General features: G+C 43.0%; 1 protein-coding gene across 1 annotated transcript in view; it reads left to right on the top strand.

The window, feature by feature from the left end:
- The first annotated feature begins 8,646 nt into the window (after window positions 1–8,646).
- The window catches only part of COL17A1 (collagen type XVII alpha 1 chain), a 51,265-nt gene continuing 41,238 nt past the window's right edge, over window positions 8,647–18,673 (top strand). Inside the window, 7 exon segments of the mRNA XM_073019313.1 lie at window positions 8,647–8,703; window positions 10,760–10,804; window positions 11,804–11,908; window positions 12,909–13,037; window positions 15,101–15,148; window positions 16,086–16,121; window positions 17,255–17,302. Of these exon segments, the coding sequence (XP_072875414.1) occupies window positions 8,655–8,703; window positions 10,760–10,804; window positions 11,804–11,908; window positions 12,909–13,037; window positions 15,101–15,148; window positions 16,086–16,121; window positions 17,255–17,302 (460 nt within the window). The 5' untranslated portion in view covers window positions 8,647–8,654.

Here is an 18,673-nt window from a genome sequence, read left to right as displayed (position 1 = left end):
AATTTATTTTTATTTTGTAGAGATGGGATCTCACTATGTTGCCCAGGCTACTCTTAGATGCCTCAAGAGATCCTTCTGCCTTGGCATCCCAGAGTGCTGGGATTATAGGTATAAGCCACAATGCCTGGCCTGTGTGTTTGGTTTTATATAGTTGTTATAGTTAAATAATTGATTGGTCTGTGGTTGCTGAGTTCTATAAACAGATTTCTATCTAAAACTATCAATAAACTATTCCAATACCATACTGCTGTTAACTGAAAACATCCTCACTGTTCAGATGGTTTTGGGTTTTTCTTTTTTTTAGTTATAATTTGCTCTCAGCCTGATCTGTTCTAATATTGCCTATTTTCTTTCAGTTCACAGTTATGAGCAGACTTCAATTTTAATAATACACAAGGCAGGAAATGAAGGTTCAAGAGTCAAGTGGAATCTATTAGACTCTGCCACTTACGAGATGGAAGACCTTTAGCCTGTTACTCAGTCAAACCTCACTTTTCTCAGCTATAAAATGAAGATAATAATGGTACATACCTCTCGGAGTCATTGTGGGGATTGTGTTAGAGAATGGATGTAAAGTATCTGGCTCACAGTAGTTCTAGAAAGCATTAGTTGCAGTTGCTCTTCTTTCCTGGGATCAATAATCCGAACACCCACACAGTGCCCGCAGCGAGTTGCTCCTTAATGTCAACTTAAGAACACTTGTCACATAACCCAAAACACGTCCCTCCACAGCCTGTGAGGCCCTGTGTGATCTAGTCCTGCCTCCCTTGCCAGCCTCTCACTCACTGCCTGCCTCCCTTCACTTGATGCTTTTGAGCAAATTGGCCTCATCACTGTTCCCCCATCTCACCATGCAGCTTTCCACCTGAGAGACTTCTCAGAGACTCTTGCCCCATCTAGATATTAGAACACTCTCCAACCTGCCCTTCACCTGTGTTGATCTCTTTTCAACCTTCACCTATCACTTATGTAGCACGACTTTCCCTAACACTCCTCTCCAAGATTATGTCTCTTCTTATGCTCTCATAGTAGCCAGTACTCTTTCTTTCTGATCTTGCTCTGTCACCCAGGCTAGAGTGCATTGGCACCATCATAGCTCACTGTAACCTTGAACAGCTAGGCTCTTGTCATTCTCCTGCCTCAACCACCCGAGTAACTGGGACTGCAGGTATATGCCATCATACCCAGCTATTTTTTTTTTCAGTAGAGACAGGGTCTTGCTATGCTGCCCAGGCTGGTCTTGAACTCCTGGCCTCAAGTCGGTACACTTTCTTTATAATAGTTATCACATTCTTGCAGTTGCTCTTATAATATATATATACAATCTGCAATTATATATTGTACATAACTGTTACAGACTGAATTGCGTCCCTCCGAAATTCATATGTGAAGCCCTAATCACTAGTGTCTCAGTGAGTTTATTTGAAGATAGGGTTTTTAAAGAAGTAGTTAAATTTAAGTAAAAAGGAGCCCATCAGGGTGGACTCTAATTCGACCTGACTGTGTCCTTATAAGAAGAGGAGATTAGGACACACAGAGAGAGACACCAGGGATGTGCATGCACAGAGAAAGGCCATGTGAGGACACTGCAAGAAGGCGGCCATCTGCAAGCCAAGGAGAGGGGGTCTCAGGAGAAATCAAACCACCTGACACATTGATCTTCAACTTCCAGCCCACAGAACTGTGAAAAAATAAATTTGTGTTGCTTAAGCCACTCAGTTCGTGGTATTTTGTTACCCTCACCGACTAATATATTATGTAAGGCCTGTCTTCTTCCATTAGACTGTGAACTCCATAAGCACAGGAAATATGTCCATATTTCACCACCAAACTCTTAGCACATAGTTTAATGCCTGGCTCCAAGCAGGAGCCAATATCTTTTTGTTTAATTCTTGAATTCATGAATAAAGGAATAAATGATGCAGGGTCATGTCTATTTTATGCTGAAAGCTTTGTGTGTTCTGGGTCCTTCAGTGTTCTTCTCCTATAGGACTGATGGAAGACATGTTGAGTATTTATTTGGGGAAAGCATTGTCAAATTCTGCATCATTGAAAGGGTTCTGAAATGCATACTCCAGTGTGGAATATGGGCAGCTTAGGAGCAAGAGCCCCACAGGTGTTGCCGTGGTCTGCTACCCTTCCATGGGATGCAGTGCCCACAATAGCAAGGTGCAGTCGCACATCAGTGCTATGCCATAGGGGCCCCACTGCTCCCTTCCAGTATCTTAGGATAATGCCTCAGAACTGGGGATCCCAGTGTGATGCTGGGTGCCAGGAATGTGCTATGGCCTCAAAGGACTGCCTGAGTGAGTTCCAGGGTCAGACTTCCCATTTTACCAACACCAAGGGTCTCAAGCTAGTCTTTGGGCCCCCTGGAAAGCCAGATGCTATCCAGGTATTCATAAGAATTATCCTGATTGATGCAAGTAGACCATCTAGGGAAATCTAAAGGTCCCCAGGATGTACTTGGAGTTGCAGGATATCTGGAAGCCCACACATGTCTTTAGGTGTATGGAAACTATGTGGTCACTTGATTTGAAGGACAGGAAGGTCCTTATCACTCCCCAACAACACCTCTCTCCATTATTAGGTGGCTAAATGCCTAAAATTCCATCACTAACATGTCACTCTTTTAGGTCAGCATCACTATATCTGGTTGCCTCTTTTGTAAAATGAACCCCTACCCCACCAATTGCTCGGTACATTCAGTCATTAGCATATTATGAATTAGTTCACCAACTATTTTCTCCAGATGGGCTTGACCTGCCTTGAGTCACAAGAGTGGAAAGGGGACAAAGACATCTATAGGGGAAAGAGATCTTGAATATAAATCCTGCCAACTTCAGTTTCTCTAGGGCTCAGGCACTATGACCACAGGCCATCCATGTGCCTAGACCACTCCTGAATCATGCAGTGGGATTCCAGTACCCATGGCACTGACAAAGGGTACTGCCACAAAGTTGTGGCAGTTCTCCAGCCATAGAAGGTAGGCAATAAAAAAGCATTTCCTTTATGCTGGTCTTTTGTTTCCTTTTCCCCATGGGCCTATAAACAGTTAATCTGGAATTCTGGAAGGAGAAGCTTTCTGCCTCCAGTAAAGTTTGATTCCTGCAGGCAGGTTTTTTTTTTAAATCCAGCAAGTGTCAGATAATTGGAAGGGTGGAGTAACGCTGTAAACCACGACACACCTTTGTCAGGACTTGTTTGGAAGCAAAGAGTTGAAAGAAACAAGGTGGAGAGAAAGAGAAGTGAACATTTTTGAAAGATCACTCAGCTTTAACACACCTTGGCTGGGTCTGGATAAAAAAAAAGTGAGCACTGCAAATTTCTAGAAGAAAACATCAGGGGAAGAAAGAGAGAGGGGGATTTATTCAAAGTTGTTTCCAATTCCTTCAAAATCTCAAACCAGGTAAGTAAACAGGAAGACCGACCTTTCTGCCTTTCTCTGAGACTTTGATGTAAGGTTTGCTGTTTAGAAAGTAAGTGTTTATTGGAGAAAGGAAGGTGAAGTTCTGCAATTTCTAGCATTCTGGTTAAAGTGATTAATTGGTTATAAAAGATGACTTTGTTGTATGCATTCTGCTTAGGGTAGGTCTTTCAAAGGAAATAAGTGGGGAAAAGGAGAAGGCTGGTTAAAATATAGTGGGATCTAGAGGCAAGATCTTTCTGCATTGTTTTCAGCATTGTAAAATGACTTGTGTTGTTTTATTTAGAATATGATACGGCCTTATAATTCCTTCCCTTCCAATCTCAGTTTCCCCTCTCACTATCTTGCTCTCCTTTTCCCTCTGTCTCTCTCTCTCCACTGGACAAAGAGAACAACTCAGAGATGAAGTTAAAGTATAGGTAAGGGGACTTCTAGAAACAACCCTGTGCTGACTGGGCCTCTCTGATTAAGCCATACATGGTAAACATTGCTGTTTACCATGCTGTAAAATTACCTCTAATCTAAAGAAAAGTGTGATCTTTGAAATGATCTAATTAATTCAGGAATTTTCCAGGATCAAACTTAGAAGAAGAAAAAAAAAGGAAGAAAATTGTTTCCCGTATATATACTCTTACGAGTCAACTTGGGTTTCCCCCTGCCAAAAAAAAATTCACTTTGAGATGAGAATTACCAGTTTAGATACCTAAGTGGAGGACGTTAACTGGTGACTGACAAATTATCACTTTACTTTTTGAAGTGGAGGCAAAACCTCTGGCACATTCCTTTTTTTGAGAAGCAATTAATCGGTAGTCTAATAGTGGACTTGTGAAATGTAGTGAGATTTTTAAAAGGTATTTATTTGAAAAGCAGAATAGTTTCTTCTTACCTCCATATGTTCTCTCTTAGAGCTAAGGCACAGATCTGTCAGAGCTAACCTAAGACAGATGTCTATCCCCACACAGACGTACTCCAGAGAATCAGAGGGGTCCTGCTTTACTCTTAGGCCCTGCAAAACATCCACATGAGTCTGATCAGAGTTTACACAGGAAAAATTAAAATGAACAGCTCTGCTTCAAGCTTGCAGAGAAACTTACCAGCCTGGATAATATGGCAAAACCCCAACTCTACAAAAAATACAAAATTAGCCAAGCATGGTGGTGCACACTCATAGTCCCAGCTACTCAGGAGGCTGAGGCAGGAGGATCACCTAAGCCCAGGAGATTGAGGCTGCAGTGAGCCATGATGGCACCATTGCACTCTGGCCTGGGCAACAGAGCCAGATTCTGTCTTAAAAAAGAATAGGAACTTTGGGAGGCCGAGGTGGGTGGATCACCTGAGGTCAGGAGTTCGAGACCAGCCTGGCCAATATGGTGAAACCCCATCTCTACTAAAAATGCAAAAATTAGCTGGGTGTGGCAGTGCGTGCCTGTAACCCCAGCTACTTGGGAGGCTGAGGCAGGAGAATTGCTTGAACCCAGGAGGCGGAGGCTGCAGTGGGCCAAGGTTGCACCGCACTCCCGCCTGGGCGACAGAGCAAGACTCTGTCTCAAAAAAAAAAAAAAAAAAAAAAAAAAATAGGAAAAAACTCCTTAGATTGTTGAAACTGACCAGAACTAAGAACTAACTACCTTCTCAGATTATGAAAAACAAAAAGAAGTCTGTGTTTACATTGTCTGTTTCATTTGCCATTATTAACAGTGGCAGGACACAACTGTAAACAAACCAGCATAATCACAAAGCTGGTGCCCTATCCCACCTGCCCCCAGTCATGACAATCCAGGATGCCAACTGTAGCAAGCGGCAAACCCATCTCTGGGGTGTTATAGAGACAAAGCCAAGCCTCTAAGACAGTCAACTCCAGGGCATTGGCTTTCCTGGAGTCAAACTGCTGGGCCCTTCTGTGTTATCAGGTCAATAGCCAGTGGATGGTTTTCTAATACTTTGGCAATTTTGTTGTTGTTTTGTTTTAAAACTTAAAGTGTATAGAGCTTGGAGTAATAGAAGCTATAAAAATACTTGCAATTTACTAACAGAGTATAGAAACATTCCTAAAACAAAAGATGGAGAGAAAAATACTTAGCTTCTTCATTATCTTTGTTGTATCAAGAACAAAGTGTTTCATGTGTCATTAGAATCAGATAATGTGATGGTTTAAACCCAAATATGATGGTAAACAGTTAATGTGATGGTTCACTGTCACTAACAGTGGTTTGTCCTTGTGTATGTGTGTATGTTAGACAGCAGCATCGTCTGAATAGTTTTAGGTAGATGTGACATCATTTAAATAAAATAGAAAGGAAAAAGCTCATAAAAGTAGAAAAATGATTTAAAATTGTGTCTTCTTGCCTAGAAAAGTGACATGGGATCATTTTTACACCTTCACAAAAACATTAACTTTAAAATAACCACAAAGCAACCCTTTAGAACTATGGATGGAAATTAGTATAATTTTGGAATTGAGAGCTTGAATGATCTGCTCATCCTTAGTTCTAGTGAAGTGGCCCAACTATCTGAGAAGTTAAAAATTATGTTATTTGACAGTGCTTCCATTAAGTAGGGCTTTGGGAAGATGAACACACTGGTGAATCCTGCTAGGATAAGCAGGTGCAGGCACATACCTGGGCAGGAAACGTTCCTTTTCCTAATGTTACACTTTTAAAAAACTATCAGCACTTAAAATGTGTAAAAAAGAAGTCCTGGGAATATACTGTAGGTCCCATGGGAAGATCCTAGTCCAGGCTTGTGCGCCACGCCATCATTCTCCATTTAATATAACTCACTTATAGAAAGTTTCCTCTTATATTTGGTTTAAAGGAATCAGTCTCCCAACACCTACCTGACACCTCAGATTGGCAGTGGGACACACAGACATTGGGGTGGCTTCAGATTGAGACACAGGCATCTACCTATACCTGCCTAGAGCCAGTTACATTCACAAAGTACCTTCCAATGAGGAGCTCCCAGGCCCTGAAGGAAGGCATCTGATTTCTAAGTAGGTCATCACTTCATGCCATCTGGAAGGTGGGGAACCCTTGGCTTTTTACTGCAGAAATCCTTTGTCGTCGGGATTCAGGGAAAAGATGGAGGGCCTAGAAATGCCTGCTATTTTTCTGGATAAAGAAAGAACAAGCAAAACTTTCCAGGTTTGCTGCTCAGAGACTGTACTCTTAGCAAACAGAGTCATGATCCATCTTCCTAAATGACGCAAGTGGAACCCATCCAGCCAATCCCAAATGTATAGCTGTCAGCAGCAACTTTCACTGAAAGATCAAAATAAGCAATAACTTGTAGGAGGTAAAAGTTTCTGTGGATTGTTATAAACAGTTCATTTCATGGTAATATTTCATATCAATTCAGGTACCATCCTAGAAAGCTAGTCACCTCCCCACTGACTGCCAGGTGCATTTAAAGGTTTAATCTCCCCAAATGCCTCCTGATCCACAGCTTATTGTCTATTTTTTAAAAAGAAAGTCAAAGAAGGGTTTCAGAGGTATCAAATTAATGCTTAAACAAAGGATTGCAAAGAAGGTGTCCAGTTGCACGTAAGTTTGCATGACATAAGTCATATAGGTTATAGCTGGAATGCAGACAGATTCACTGGCCAGGTTTGTCCTTTAATGAGGCTAGACTCCTTTGTTAAACTGTGTATGGAGCCCCTCCTCTGAGCTCCAGGAAACATACCTATAAAGACATTCTGTGGCTTCTCAGATCCAGCTAGGATTTTTTCCATGATGCCTCATGCCTCATTCCTTGCCTTGAGCTGTGTTTGAGAAACACCAATGAGCAAGAAGTTGGCACATTTACCAGGCCCTGAAGCTAAGTGTACGAATCTTGGTTATTCCACCAGATCGTTGATCAGCTGGTCTCATTTGGTCTTGGTTTTCATCAGGGAAGTCACCCAGAGCCACAGTATGACTTTTATGGTCCCTAGACACTTTTGCCTTTGTAGGCCCCTTCCTCCATCAAAAAACTTTTTAAAATTCTATTTTACAACTGCATTGGTATAAAGAAGGACATAATCCAGATTAGATTCTGTTCATTTTTCCTTCTGATGTTAAAAGTAAACATTTTGTGGGCCCCAAAATGTGCTGTGGGCCTAGGCACTGTGCCCACTTTGCCTACTGGGTAAGTCGAGCCTGAAGGCACTAGGCAGAGACTAGAAGGAGAGCTCTTCAAGCAAGGGGCACCTGGCAGAAGCAGTGTGCCTCAGCATTCTAGAACCCAGTTCGAACTACAACCAAAAGATAAACTTTTGGAGGAAGAGAAAGTTAGAGGAAGGGAGAGAATCACAGGGAAAGTCTGATTTCAGGTCCTTTCAGAACCTGGGGCCAGGCAGCACAGCAAGAAGAGAAGAGCCCAGTTGGGACGGAACCTTTGCTGTGCATTCCTGTGTGTTTAACACTTTAGCCTTCATTCCTACTGCCCTTTGGCAACAGCCCTGCCTCATACCATCCATGCTGAGGGACACGGTGGACAAGATTGCACTGGTTTTCTTTTTCAGAAGCAGAGTAAGAATGAAGGGAGAATATAAAAAATACAAATATGTATTTTCCTACATGCTTCTATAGATTTTACAGGCTTTGTTCAACTGTTTTTTATACTTATGTCTGCAGATAAGCATGCAAGAGCTGATTATAGTGAATGTTTCATACTTTGAAAAGAGTAAAGTTCCATACAAGTATGACAAATAAAATTATTTTTATCCTGATTTAAATCCATCAAGTGCCATTCTTACCTCCAGACTCTAAAATAATGAAGCATGAATGTCTCATATGCATAGAGTTCCATACAGAACATTGAACATTATGGGAGGTGTTAAAATGAATTAGTTGATAGCACTAAGTGCCTTGACAGATCCCCTTCAGCTATTTATTACCATGGAAAAGAATGGAGATTTTATAGTCAAACAAAGGTCAGGACACCTAATCTGCTATGTAAGCCTCTTGATGCTCAGCAGGGGGCAGGCTGATCAACTAGACACTGAAAAATAAGATCCCAGTACAAAGAAATAGAATCCAAAGTGGAACTATTAAATTAATCTCTATTATATGTGTTACAAGAAATGGGAATGATCTTGTAAAAAAATACTCACATGAAAGAATCATGCTTTAAATTCTTGAAATCATGTTTTTGGTTATCAGCTTCAACAGTGGGGACCTATACTTAGGAAAAACAATGATAAATATGACTATCCTGGTTTCTGATTTTTCCTGCAGGTGGCTATGGTATGGATGTAACCAAGAAAAACAGAGATGGTACTGAAGTCACTGAAAGAAGTAAGAGCATCAGAATTTTTAAATTTATGTGTTTTATTATAAAAGTAACAAAAATTTGGAAACAGAATAAGTAATTCATTAATAATGCTACCACAACCACTGTATCATGTTTAAATGTGTTCCTAAATGGACTTTAATCCTTCTCATAAGATAATTCTTGTTGATTTTTATGTCAAAAGATGTCCTGCTTTTTCTTGAATGATGAAGGTTGTCATTTCCATGTATAGTTTTTATAACCCTCATTTTTAATGATGAGATAGCATTATGCTAAATGAATTCACCATAATTTATTTTATCATTTCCAAATTTAGGGGTACAGAGCAACAGAAATCTAAACGAATAACATCCTAGTTATTGCAAAGACAAAGTTGAAATAAAACTAATATCATAGTTGACCTCTACACTGAAAATTGAAAACAGATACATTTCTTTTGTGAAACTGCCCAAATAATAAATTCAGAGACATTTAAACTCTCCTCCTACCAACTTTAAGTCAGGAAACTCTTTCACTTATTCTGTGACTTTCATATATCTCCAATAAAAAAAAAATTCTGGCTCCATAGACTTGAAACTTTTGAAACTTTTAGTTAGGAAATAATTTATTTTTATGTGTCAAAGAATACCAAAGGTCTGTACAATGAGAGGTTTAGTGAAAGCTCAAGGACCATTTTTCAAAACAAGCTGCCACTGTACTCTAGAAAAACATTTCCTTTTTTTTTTTTTTTTTTTTTGAGACGGAGTCTTGCTCTGTCACCCAGGCTGGAGTGCAATAGTGCAATCTTGGCTCACTGCAACCTCTGCCTCCCAGGTTCAAGCCATTCTCCTGCCTCAGCCTCCCTAGCAGCTAGGATTACAGGTGCTCACCACCACACCCAGCTAATTTTTTGTATTTTTAGTAGAGACAGGGTTTCACTATGTTGGCCAGGCTGGTCTCAAATCCTGACCTTGTGATCCACCCACCTCAGCCTCCCAAAGTGCTGGGATTATAGGCGTGAGCCACCGCGCCCATCCAACATTTCCTTTTATGCATTAAGTACTGTTTCTGGCGTGTCCATAAGCGCATTTTCTTGCTAGGACAACCAAACTAATTAGCAAAATGCAGTATGAAGAAGGACAGTGTGAATAAGAGTTTTGTGGGATGGAGCAGGTGTCAGCGGCACAGGTGAAAGTAGCACAAAATGATCCTGCACCATCTTCCTTTATTCTTTTCTCCTTTCACCACCTTCCCCACACGTATGTGCCCATGCATGCCACACACACACACACACACACGCATGCATGCATACATGCATGGAAGCACACACACTGGAAACTTGCTTTTAAAGAACAAAAACCCCAGATAGGTAGGGGCTTCTGTATACCCACCAGAGACGGAGGTAGCAGTGAGGGCCACAGTCAGAGCATGAGTGATGGATTCACCATCTATCAGAACTACAGGAACTAAATTTCAGAGGCCAAGGGGCTGGTTCTTCAAGTCTGTCTGTGATGCGCCTGGATCACTGATTTTGCCAAACCCCAAATGTGACTTACCAGGAGCCCCCTTCCTTCCCACAATTTCAGGGGTTACCCTGAAGACTTTAGAACAAAACATAATATTCTTGAACACCTCCAAATTCATGAAGAAGTACACAGGGAAGTCAGCCAGGGTGTTGGTCTCAGCTGGACTGAGAGACAATGGGGAAGGAGCAATTCAGAGAAACAGAGTGACTTGAGACAAGAGGGCCTGGTCCTCCTTCAACCTCAGACCAGGTCTGGACTGGATCTAATTGTCTAAGGAGAGACATCAACACCAAAACTACTCATGTTTCAAACAGTGACTGACTTCTTTTGGCTCCAAGGAGATATAAACTTATTTTCCAAGCATATTAAACCCATTGTTATTGCTCATATCTTTTTGCACAGTGGGTCAGATCATACACCTTAAAGCACAAGCATAGAAAAATCAACGTCGAACCTAATTTAATATGCTTAGCCTATGGCAGAGCTTAGACCTTGCCAAGATCCAAAGGTGTCAGTGCATTACATAAGAACTCACCTTTTCTTTGTCTTTTTCTAGTTGTCACTGAAACAGTAACCACAAGACTTACATCCTTACCACCAAGTAAGTAACTACCTCAATAGCTTTCTTTTCAGTAGGTCACATTTGAAAGGCCCCACACTTGTAACCTTCTCCATGGGAGCTCCAAAATTTTTGAAATCTTTTTTAACAGCTATATTGACATTAATTTCTATACAACAGAATTCACCAGTTTGAAGTGTATAATTCAGTGATTGCTAGTATATTTACCAAGTTATGCAGCCATGGTTACAGTTCAATTTTAGAAGATTTCCATGGCTCCGCAAAAAGAAGTGACCATTAGCAGTCATTCCTTATTCTCCCTCCTCTCTCCTCAGCCCCTGGAAACCACAAATCTACTGTCTCTGTAGATTTGCCTATTCCAGATGCTAAAATATTGGATATCTCATCTAACCTGAGCAGGGATTGGGGGCTACCAGTCAAGCTTCTTGTTGAGGCTACTTTTTTTGTCCAGGAGCTCCTATCACTCCTGTAATATTGATCTAAGCCCAAAATCTACCCCCTGCCCCCACCTCCAGGGAGCCTTGTTCCTTGGGGATGAGGAGAGCCCACTCACCAGCAGGTGAAGTTGGAGCCGTGATGGGCTGCCCGGTGGAACAGCAGCAACACAGAGCTGCCACACGCCCTTCCAGCACTTCCAGGCGCTGCCATGCCTGGGTGCTGACCAGGCACTCAGAAAAAGCAAGCCCAACCAGGTCCTGGACTCAAGGAGCTTTCATCGCTCAGCCTTTTCTAATATTTAAAATTTCCTAATATGCAACTTGCTATATTCCACCCAGGAGACTTTTCTTTTAAATCAGGTGGAATACTCACTCTAGATATTTGTATAAAACAAAACAAAACAAAACAAAAAACAATGAAACTGGAGCATGGCAGCTTGCATCTTATAATGTAGGTGAGAAAGGGACCCCAAACTAAGAAGGTCCTGGTGAAAAACCAGGGAAGGCTTCCACATGGTGGGGGACAGGGGATCCTCTGGCCTGACTCCACCCTGAAACTGTCACCTGCTTTTGTTCCTGGCAGAAGGCGGGACCAGCAATGGCTATGCCAAAACAGGCTCTTTTGGTGGAGGGAGCCGGCTGGAGAAACAAAGCCTGACTCATGGCAGCAGCGGCTACATAAACTCAAGTGAGTGCCCACTGGTGCAACGGGTCAGGGAAGAATGGGTGACAAAGAGACAGATACCAAGAAAGTCCTACACAGGACACAGGGCAGACACGATTTTGAATCAGTGCACAAGAGGGACAATTACAATCACCTGTCATCCATTCCAAATGCCCCCAAGAGTTACCTAAATAACACACAGCCATTGGACGGCGGGGGTGGAGAATGGGAGTATAAATTATAAATCATCAGCATTTGAAACCTGCTTAAAATCAGATCCATTTTCATTAAGTCCACAATATAAATAACTATCATTAATTAAGAAGACTTCATGGGTAGGTAGCTATTTCCCCACTAAATCACTCTCTTTAAGCCATCTCTTTAGAGAACGATGTGCACGCCTGAGGGTTTACAATTTGAATTAACAACAACAACAAAAGAAACTTAAAGATTGGGTTACTGTGCTAAGGGAAGCTGGTGACATGCGATCCCATGCTGTGCAAGATTCCACTGGGCAAGCATCCAACACAGGCCCATTGTTCCCAGTGAAGCACTCTTTCAAACTAAAACAAAACAAAGCAAAGCAAGGCAAAACAAAACAAAAACAAGAAGCACCCAGATATCCCCTGAAGCCATTTAAAATACTTGAAAGTAAAACTAAAAAGGAAGCCCCAAGGCATAAGAACAGCCAGGTTGACCAAAAGAAACACCTGCCCTTACCTGTTGAGGCACACTTCCACGCTAGATTATATTCTAGTCCTTCCAAGCAGTGTCTACAAGAAAAATGCTGCCAAATCCTTTCCATTTCCATGCATGGTAACCATGCACAGGAAGGACTTTCCCAGGCAATAATTCCACCTTTCCATTTATGAACAGCTGGGGGAATGCTGAGGTGGCCCCTTTCAGCTGTGCCCTCCCGAAAGCCCTCCCTGAGTGTACTTGGTTAATATAGTTGGGTCAGAGTAACCATTTGGTTCACCTCTCTGCTGAAGCACTGAAAACTTATGCTTTTCCCCTCTTGCAGCTGGAAGCACACGAGGCCATGCCTCCACCTCTAGTTACAGGAGGGCTCACTCACCTGCCTCCACTCTGCCCAACTCCCCAGGCTCAACCTTTGAAAGGAAAACTCATGTTACCCGCCATGCGTATGAAGGTATCAGTCCCACTAACCATACAAGAGAACTATTCTCTTCCCCAAGCAACTTCACTCATTCTTTGAAGATTTACATCCTGGGCACCTGTGTCTGCCCCTCACCTTTCTCCCCACTCCTCCTTCATTTCTTTTATGGACTTTCATTACTTGAAGACTTCATTCATTCATTCACTACCTCATTTGTTCATTCATTCACCCATTTAGTTACTTTTCCAACTAGTATTTTATCCAGCACCTGCTATGTGTTTAACACTGTGTAGAAAGGCTTGATGAATGCTTAAATGAATCAGACATGGATCTTGTCTTCAGGACCTATAGTCTAATAGACATGTTAAGATGACAGATAAAATACAATTGTGTAAAGCAGATGGAGATTATCATTTTAAGCTGAGGAAATCAGGGAAAATTCTATGGAGTGGGTGACATCTGAGCTGGGTCCTCATGATGAGTAAGAGTTTGTTACCCAAAGATGGAGAGATGGGGCTGTCCAAGCTGTGGGAGCAGCAACATAAGCAAAGACAGCCAGGAGAGCCTGGGGCTTAAGTCGGAAATTCAGGGGTACTTATGTACAAAAGGTTTGAGGGACTCAGATTCAGTGCTGGGATAAGAGGTTTAGACTTTATTCCATATGCAATGGGAAGCCACAGAGAGTTTTTAGCAAAACAATCATATTTGAGGTCCAGGACTGGAACTCTGGAAGCCATATGTTGGAAAAATTGGTGAGAAAGAGACTAAACACAGTGACAAGTTAAAAAGAACTCCTCAGTCATCCAGAGAAGGGACATTTTGGCTGGGACCAGGTTGATAATGATGGAGGTGAGGAGCTAGAGGTGGAAGGTATCACTGAAGTGGAATTGACAGGTTTGGCAATAGATTAAATGTAAGGAGAAGGCTTCACACACAGGTTGGGTTCTTGGTGGTGCCAACAACTGAAACAGGGAACTAGATGGATGACTCCACTTGATGAATCCAGCTATTTCATCCTAAAGTACAGCCACTTGCCCAGCTGTCTGGCGAGGGTAGCAAGCAGGCAGTGGGTGATGCAGGATTTGAGTTCAGGGAAGAAGTCACGGCCCAGATACCCAGGTGGAAGCCATTCGCAGAGAGGTGTTAGAGGAAATCAGAAGACTAAAGGAGTTTGCCAAGAAGGAGAGTATAAAAGTTGAAGGAAGCAAAGAAAGATAAAGTGGAGGGAATAAGGAAAAAGAAGAGCCAGAGAACAGAGAGAGGAGGAAGAGTCTTTTAGGGACATGGGGAGACCAGGAACATGCAGCAATGCTGAGGTCAACACAAGAGAGTGCTCAGGGTCAAGAAGGAGTCGTAGAAGAAGACACCTGGGTTCCATTACTAAGGTTCCTGGAGTTCCTGGTGATCTGCAGTAGCAGTTTTATGTGGGAAACTGACCAGCCAGGTGGCCAAGGAGTTTAACGGTGAGAAGAGATGGGTGCTGGTATTGGAGAAGCAGGAGTAAGGCCCACACACTCTAGTGAATGGCTACAGCGGGCTGGCATCCCACACACACAGCAGACTCCCTCCTGCTGCTGCAGGATGAGAGCTACCGGCCATTGGGAAGCCCCAAATCCAGGTGAGGTGGATTGCATCATCACAGTGCTTTCTGAGGTTGGGCCTGACCAGGGATTTGTACCTTCATTTTAATCGGGTCCACGTTTGGGACAAGCCTCACAAGGTCAGAGAGGTTCCTGGTGCTGAGGGCAGGTTACTTGATCCGGGCAGATCACTTGCTCTAGAACAGGGACAGGGCAAGCCCGGTGGAGGAAGTGAACAAAAAAGAAAGAAATCAAAACCTGCTGCTCTCCTTTGTTCATCCTTGCCTCATCTGAAGTAGGTCCTTGACCAGAGTAAAGTGCTGCGACCAGGGCCGTGATGGGTCGTGTTTACATCATGAGCCTGGCTCCTTTGACATGCATGCTGAAGGGCATACCTCATCCCCCCACACGGAGGGCTGTGGAGGTCCAGAAAGAAGTAACAGGCACTGCCTCCCCTTTTGGAAGCTCTATGGGCCTAAGAGGCCATTTGTTCTAAGTGTTTTATCCCCTCTCCAGGGAGCTCCAGTGGCAACTCTTCTCCGGAGTACCCTCGGAAGGAATTTGGTATGTCTTCTCCTCATTTTCTAAAGAAATGGTCAAACGAGGCTCTAGGAAAATCCCTGGGGGAGATGAAGTGCTGGGAGTAGGGGACATCATGAGTTAAATGGATTCTTCTAAAGGAGTTTGACCCCTGCTGACCTATTTTTCCCTTGCTCTTTATCCTGAAGCATAATAAGGGGACTCTCAACCACATAAACTTGCTGTCATAAGCCTTTGCTCGTGGCACTATAGAAATGGTAAGCTATATATAAGGCTCAGGCTTGGATGGATAAGCCCCTAAGGCCAAGCAATAATTGTAGGGATTCTTCTTTCCAGGAGATGCACAGAGGCCTCCCACAAGGCAGAGCAGCGAGTAGAACACACAAGGGCTAGGCATCCCGGCACCTCCACTATTGCTTGCTTTCAAGGGAACTGTGTGTGCTTCATGAACCCCCAGGCTGTGTCTTCACTTGGCCTTAAGTTTTTGTTCCATGTTCTTGCAATCTCACTGTGCATATGAATTGATACCAGGATCATTGATTATACAAGGATTATAATTTTATGTATTTGCTTACAGTGGGGAAACCATGGCAGTTTTGAATAAAAAATCAAAGGGAAGACTTGGGAGCTTTTTGATACATTTGATCAGTGTAGTCAGCCAGTCCAAATGGATCATGCTCCCCAACAGATTACCTTAGCTAACTTAACTTTCAAAATGTTAGCTAACTTAATATTCATTTAGCTAATTTAACATCATAAATGTACTAGGGCATTACAAAACATTCTCTGCTGTTGCTAAGTGATCATCATTTATTAAGCAACTGCTATTCAGAAAAGCCTCTATCTGGATTTAGACACACTATGAAAGTAACCCCTCACCAAATATATCTACCTCCATGTCAAAAGTCTTTAGCATGCCACCTCTTACATATGCCTAAAATTGCATTTCTTTGTTTCTCAGCATCTTCTTCAACCAGAGGACGGAGTCAAACACGAGGTGAGTGCCATCACTGGGTTCAGTCCAATTCATTCGACAAGTATTTTCTGAGCAGCTAATGTGTGTCCAGCCTTGAGCCAGGGAGTGTAAGGAGTACAGAAGAATAAACAAGGCATGCTTTCTGCTTTCAAGGAGCTTAGAGAATCCTGGGAATCTTCCGCCCGGCTCTATCGGGAGGGGAAGGGTAGCTTTTGACGGTAATCTAACAAGCACATAGAGGCAGGAAGCAAAACACATGATAACAATGTGGAGCATCATTTGTCTTGCTGTGGATCATCTGAAGATGCAGATACCACATCTGCTTTCACTTCTGGTCTCCTGGCTGACTTTAACAAGATATGCTCTAATTGCCTTTACAGATCAAAAGATGAGCAAAATCCCCCCAACCTTTTTTTTTTTCGAAATTCATCCAGGAGATAAACAGCTCCAGGACAGTTTTGTAATCTAGTCATCTAGACAATGATACAGGAGAGAAATATAATCCTGGGAGAAGCAACCCTTGCTAAACTTTGGGCAGGGTTGGGGGCAGCATGTTAGGGCTGAGCTGAAGGCAGAATTCTTCACAATGACCCACCTAGACTTCCTATGGGCCTTATTATCATCAATAACTTGGAAGTTAGGAATATGCCAACCACCCACAACTTTAGGCTGATAGTTGAAAGATGCAAATTCTCCACCTGAAGCTGACTAATAATGTTAACTACCAGCTTCCTGCCCCTCCCATCTCTGAAGAGGCCAAAATGGCAAGTAAACACTGGTTTTTAGAATCTTTGGCCAATGCCTGAGACCACGGAGGCAGGAGAGAACCTTGGTTGTGGCAGCCGTGAGGTGGATGATGGGGAGAGGGTTGATCATTGCTGATTGTACTGGAACCTCCTTGCTCAGCCTGGAATTTTATTAGAACATCTGCAGCTGCCTGGGAGGTGTGCAGTTGGCAGAATGGGGAATGGTTGGAGGTACGGAGGTCTCCCTTTTTAAGCAGCACTCTTCTTGGGCACACCTAGATTTCCTGTTTCCAGAACTCAGAAATGTCAGAGCAGCCTAAAGGGTCATCTGCTGCTAGGAGTTCAGTGTCAGGGATTGTGATCTGAGCTCCTTCATTCACACCCTTCTCTATCTCTTCCCTTGTACAGAGAGCGAAATTCGAGTTCGACTGCAGAGTGCGTCCCCATCCACGCGATGTAAGTGGTCATGATCTCGCTGAAAAGAAAGGGTCCAGAAATCCAGGGCTAGTGCTGTGTGTATGTGTGCATGCGTGTGTGTGTGCATGCATGCACACACATGTATGTGCATGCATGCATTCATAAAACATCTTTAAGGGCCTTCTGTGAATTGGACTCTGGGCTAGGTGGCTGGAGTTAAGCTGCTGAGTAAACCGTGGTTCCTGCTGTGTAGTATTTCACAGACTAATAGATAGACAGTAAGTCAGCCAACCATCACAACTCAGTGTGGTGAGGGAACAGGGAGGAGCAGCTCCACAGCAGCCCATGGAGATCAGGCCAGAGAAACCTTCCGGGGGTAGGTGTTACCTGAAGGGAAACTGAAGAGTGGATCAGTTCGGCTCAAAGGGAAAAGCCTGCACAAGACATCGAAGGAACAGTTCAAAGTAAGGTTCAAAGTAAGGACACAATGGGATAGATTAGAGAAGGGTCAGTAGTAGAGTGTAAGAATTCAAACTTTATTTCAAATGTCAGAGACCCCCAGTCTCTGTCGATGGAATATGTTAGATACCTGATGTTCTTGCTAGAGGTATTTGACAATGTTTTGAAATGAGCTCAACTTTAGGACAGCAATCATGTAAAAGGAGTAGGAGAAGAAAGAGTAGGGTCAGTGGCTCAGGACAGAGATGGGTGCTTGTCCAGAGAGCTTAGTACCTAGGGTTGTGGAATCTGACTCCAGGCCTGACACCTTCTCACCTGAATCCTTCCAGGCTTAGGGTTGGTGAGGCGAAGGGAGTTGGGGCTGAGAGTTCCTTCAGCATATGGTGTCTACAAACCTGTGTCTCCTCTCATGCACTACTCATGCATGGTAGTATGCATGTGTGGGAGGCACAGGGAGCTTGCTCCACTTTTCACCTTGCTACAAATTAAATCAGCCAGACAGACTTGAAATTAAATTACACGTGAACACAGCATAATGTTTAGGAGTTATGGCCCACAAATTCCTTTTGACAGCCCCAAGCATACAAGGGCAAGGACCCAACATCAAGGATCCTGCACAGGGGATGAGACTGCTATTGAAGCATCTGTTTCAAGGGACCTGGTTAGAGAACTGCCTGATCCTAGATGATAGTGTCTTCTAGCCACAGAATCATTCCTGTGATGTTTGATGTGGTCTAATTAGGAAATATCTCCCAAGCACCTTGACCTCCTGTGAGACGCAGAAGTTTTATGAGGCTAATATGACAAAGTACCAAGTTGATAAGTGCTATTCGTTAGTAAAATATGAATATTATAAAGCCAAGCAAAAAGTCCCAATGTGTGAGACAGATGCCATTCTCCCTACTAGTCAGAATGCCACAAATGTTCCCCAAATTGCACAGGGACTCAGGA

This window comes from Chlorocebus sabaeus, chromosome 9 (assembly GCF_047675955.1).
Source record: "Chlorocebus sabaeus isolate Y175 chromosome 9, mChlSab1.0.hap1, whole genome shotgun sequence".
Taxonomy (NCBI): Eukaryota; Metazoa; Chordata; class Mammalia; order Primates; family Cercopithecidae; genus Chlorocebus; species Chlorocebus sabaeus.
The sequence above is the reverse complement of the archived record's forward strand: the minus strand, read 5'-3'. Positions and strand labels throughout refer to the sequence as shown.